At 43.0% G+C, this 4,637-nt stretch overlaps 1 protein-coding gene across 2 annotated transcripts; it reads right to left on the reverse strand.

Moving 5' to 3' along the window:
• Positions 1 to 436: 436 nt before the first annotated feature.
• Positions 437 to 4,183, reverse strand: LOC129596310 (uncharacterized). Of its 2 annotated transcripts, XM_055493550.1 has the most exons (6): positions 4,056 to 4,183; positions 3,547 to 3,748; positions 2,575 to 3,152; positions 1,828 to 2,143; positions 1,445 to 1,728; positions 437 to 1,021 (listed from the first exon to the last, which is right to left on the reverse strand). In XM_055493550.1, the coding sequence occupies exons 2-6, from the start codon at positions 3,739 to 3,741 to the stop codon at positions 715 to 717; spliced, it is 1,680 nt and encodes a 559-aa protein (XP_055349525.1). In that variant the 5' UTR covers positions 3,742 to 3,748; positions 4,056 to 4,183; the 3' UTR covers positions 437 to 714. The 2 variants fall into 2 exon arrangements, with proteins under 2 accessions (XP_055349525.1, XP_055349524.1); XM_055493549.1 differs by having other exon boundaries at positions 3,547 to 4,077.
• Between the last annotated feature and the right edge of the window lie 454 nt (positions 4,184 to 4,637).

A 4,637-nucleotide genomic window follows, 5' to 3' on the forward strand; every position in this document is an offset into this window, starting at 1 on the left:
CAGTATAATTATATTATTTACAACTACAATAGTTAAAATCGTTTGCCCATAAAAAAGAGCCTGAAAATGATTTAATATGTTCTCCGCATCCATGCCGTATCAGGACACACAAGGCGCAACGACCCCATGGTACAACAGGCAAACACGGAATTTTCGTACAGCTAATTGGGGCCTTTACCAACTCAACAAGAAGCGCTGTACAGCATGATCGAGCATCCGACATAAGCAGTGTAATGTACTGTAAATTCGTCGAAAGGATTCCAGGCATTTAACGCTTAATTAAAAGATTATTATGTACAGATTAAAGATTGTTTGAAGATCAGTTAATTGTTACAAATTTGGCGACACCAGTATAACTACAGTAGCTCCGTAATCTCAATTAACAACTTGTCTTACGGTTTAATTTATGCAGCGCCAGTGCGCCTCAATGCTGAATTTTACTGACAGAAATGAATGTCGTGAATTATCTCCTGATACATAAATTAAAAATCTCCTGATACATAATTTCAAGCAAAAATCTATACAAATTAATTACACGTTCGCAGTTCACCAGTGCTTTGAAATGTGTGCAGGTGGAACAGTAGGCGGAGGGCAATAAATAATCGCAGTGAATCCCATTAGAAAGCTTTGCATTGCAAGCTGTAAAAACTGCCTAAAAGACAATGATAAACAGTCTCGTGAAAGAAGGGGATGAAGACGGCAACGTTCCCGGTTTCAGCAGGACTTGCACTCCTTGGGCACGCGGTTGACCTGGTCCCGCCGGCGACGGTTCATCTGCCAGGCCCAGTGGATGAACAGGGCGTAGGCCCACAGCGTGCGGCCGCTTAAAATCAGAAGAATATCGACCAGTTGCAGCCGTTCCGGACGGAAGAGCTCCACCAGAGGAAACGGCAGGTAAATCCAGAACAGATATTGGGTCAGAATGGCCAGGAAGGAACGCTGGATATCCGCCCAGAAGGCGCATACGCAGAATGACCCGGCGCGACATGGGCCTTCCTTGCAGCAATCCGGTACCGGAGAACTGGTCAACAGAAAACGCCTTTAGCGCTGCTACGTTTATTAATTACCATAATTTCTGTACTTATATAAAATAAACTATTGATTTTGAAATAATTATTACAGACTTGTATTAAATAATTAGTATGTCCTTAAGTTTGGGCTATATTTGTATCAAAAATTGGTAAACTGTAACATTCCTAGAAGAAGATGGCCAATTACTAATCTTTTTTTCCTTTATAGCTGCATCAAAATCTGCATCGTTTTCCAGTAAATTAACGTATTAACAACCATTTTCAAATAGCATCAAATACTTGCATATGTATTAACAAATAATACTCTGTTTATGTATATTTATTATAATATTTTCGGAAAATGGTTGTGAATTGTTCAGTAACCAGAGAAGATTTACTAGTTTTAATTTACAATAAAAAATTTTGGAACCAACTTTTCGGGGTTGTTTTTGCCGGCCGCTGGCACTGCAGAGTACTTTGCCGAACAACAGCTGTCCCATATACACGAAACCACACCCCAAATGTCTATGCAGAACATGATAATAAATGGCAGAAGCCCCATGAAGAGCAACGTAGAGTTCCAGGCAAAGAGTAAACTGTCCACGGTGGAGGAGAATGTAGAGGCGAACAGCTGTAGAATAGACGGACTGTCGGTCTCAAACCGCGGATATCCCAGATCCACCCAGTACGACAGCATCGCTGTGGTGTCTTGCATACCCTGCCGTTAGAGAAAACATTTCCTTTTTTGCTAGCAACTTATTTCAGCGCGTATTTGTTGCGATCATGAGCGAGCAGCAGCCGGCGTCATTGCTTATACCGTTGCATAATTGTTGCAGCATTCAGTACATTTGAGGTAAATCCAGTAGCTCCAGTTGCCGGATGGTGCCGATTCCACTGCCGCCAGAGCGCTGGCAGCGCGCGGGAATCGCTGCAGCATACAGAAACTGTTGATCGCCGCAGCCGTGAGACCCGACAGGATGGCAACAAATTTTATTATATTTAACAGAAACTGCTCATCATCTTCCAGTTTTCCGGCAGGGACAGCGCGTGATGGTGGCGGAGTGTCCAGAGCACTCGGCGTCTTGTCCAACGCTGGCAACTTCAAGGCGCGACCCCGACGGTTTGGAAGCCGTCTAGCGCAGAAAGAACAAAATATGCGCATTCGACCAGCATAAAAATAATTTTGCCCAGTACTACCTACAAACGGTTTAATTTATTATTAACAGAATACTGCATCTGTACAAGTACAATATTAAATATGATTGGCTAAAAATATAAACGTAGAAGGAAATAGGGATAGGACGGCATAGCGCTCAAAAGCGAGTCCGAGTTAAAAAATGCAATTTTTGACTTCCAGGTGGAAACACCGGCTTTTAAGTGTAACCGAAGAGTACATACTATACCGGATTTGCCATTTAAATTTTAATGAGTTGTTGGACGATTTGGCAACATACATACAACTTACTGTATTACCTTGAAGAATACTGTACTATTTAAAATGTGCAGAGATTCTATGGCTGCGTTGCTAATACTACCACAACGTTGGGTACAATATTTGAAGTACCGGCATATTTTTCGAATATACGCCATGTAAGTCCCCGGCATCCAGAACCCCCAAATCCGTCCCGTGCAGTGGAGCGTCAAGAGACAAACGCCGACGATACAACAGGGAAAAACAGCGGCCTGACCCACAATGTTACCCATCACCGCCACAACGGTTCCCGCCACAGCCACCATCGGCAACGCACAGAAGACCAACCACACCCAGACGAAGCACACAACGTCGATGATGATCAGAATAATGTTGCGCAGCCAAAACTGGATAAGAGACATGTGGGGATCGATACATCCATCCATCGGGTGGAGGGTGTATGGGTCATACCCGAAGAACGCGGTGATGCGCTGACAGTAGGGGAGATGTTGCTTCCACGCGGGATGCCGCCAGAACATGTTAACCGCCAGGGACGCTAGAAGGGATAGTGCTAAGATGCAGGTGACGCCCACTAAGGTCATGGTTCCGCATATTGCGAAGGTGGCGCGACCAGTGCTTACGGCGACGGACGGGGTGTCTTGAGAAACGGGAATTTCGAAGAACGGCTTCCAGGTGGAAACGATGTCGTCCCATACGCAGCCGTTCATCTCCTAAAAACCCGGAAAATAAATACCGATTTTTCATGTTAAAAATTTGTATACTTTAATGGAAGATACAGATATGAATTACGTACTGTACCCACCGTCCACATAATCAAACATCACGTTTTATTGTGGTTCTTAAAGTACGAGTGCATGTTGCATTTCTCCAAATAATAAATTTTCTGAAGACACTTTTCTGGGTAATGTGTCCGCACGGTATGTGTTTGTGTTACATGTAGAACATTAAAATCGGCCGACTTTAATAATTAGCATTAATTAGCGAGCGTAGGTCGATTTAAAACTATTTTTATTGATTAGAATAGTGCAATTCCCGGAAACAGTTTTACACCGATATTTATCTGCGGCAGTACAAAAATAATTAAAAATCAGCGATATGACTCACATATCCGCCGAGCAGGTGAAGCAAGCGATCCAAATCGGTCCGCTTGTCGGGGTCCACGCGGGTATCCTTCCAGTCCGGAAAGAACCGTGTCCCGAACTTCAGCGACAAATGACAGCCTAACCACAGAACCACCATGGCTTCCATCAAAATTTCCTGATAAGCCCACACCGCATCGCGATACAGAGAGCAGAACATATTCCTCCTAAATTTATACATGATAATCAGTATCTACGCATACGGGTTCAAAAAAAGGAAGGTCTGCTATTGCAGAAGAACTGTAGATCTAATCTAGATTAAAGCCGCCTTTGCTGTAAATTATATCGCGATTCTTGCGACCGCGGTTACATTGATAAACTGTGCGTGACACATATATACAGCATACATCGTATATACCGCATATGTACAGCTACACTACTACAGCAATATATGCTGGAATTATCGGCGCTTATACCGCGATATGCAGAATTTTAATCATGGAAAGCGACCGACGGCGCAAGCATGACATTTACCGCTCTGAAAAACATAGAAAAAGAGGACGAGAAACGGGATCAACAAATCCTGGTTCTCCCGGCTGGATTTCGCGGGACCCAAGCGAATTAATCAATAGCGAAGCGGGGGTAATCTACGTCAATGCCGGTAATATCCTATTCACAAATGTACTCGTACACGAAACGTTGGCTTAATTTCCGCTTTTTTTTGTCGAACGCTGCTCTCTTGTTATAACACGCAAGGGCTTGTAATATACTTGTCAGTATTGATTTATCATTGCAATTGTTGTAAACACAATATTATAATACTATCTGTAAGCAGGCAAATAAATGGAAGACCGTGCAAGCCACTGAACACTTGACGACGCACGTAATAAAAGCAGCGCTCCTGTTGGGTGTCATTCGCTTATTTTATTGCTGTAACGATGGTAATTGTTCATGTTGTGGCGTTTACTGACCTTGGTAATTTTTACAAATGCCGTAGAAAATTTTCATTATACAGCCAGGTGAGCTTACTACGTATAGAAGTATGCATCTGTCAGCATCTGTACTTTCAATTCCATGTACGATTCATTACTAATATAGAGAAACCCAAATTTCTTT

This window comes from Paramacrobiotus metropolitanus, unplaced genomic scaffold (genome assembly GCF_019649055.1).
Source record: "Paramacrobiotus metropolitanus isolate TYO unplaced genomic scaffold, Prichtersi_v1.0 Parri_scaffold0000088, whole genome shotgun sequence".
Classification (NCBI taxonomy): Eukaryota; Metazoa; Tardigrada; class Eutardigrada; order Parachela; family Macrobiotidae; genus Paramacrobiotus; species Paramacrobiotus metropolitanus.

Excerpts from the sequence above, each read along its gene's own strand:
- LOC129596310 (XM_055493549.1), bottom strand. The coding sequence starts at position 3,762 with ATGTATAAATTTAGGAGGAATATGTTCTGCTCTCTGTATCGCGATGCG. Across the intron at positions 2,144-2,574 it reads TATATTCGAAAAATATGCCG|ACGGCTTCCAAACCGTCGGG; the intron begins GTACTTCAAATA and ends TTTCTGCGCTAG. Across the intron at positions 1,022-1,444 it reads GGCAAAAACAACCCCGAAAA|TTCTCCGGTACCGGATTGCT; the intron begins GTTGGTTCCAAA and ends TCTGTTGACCAG.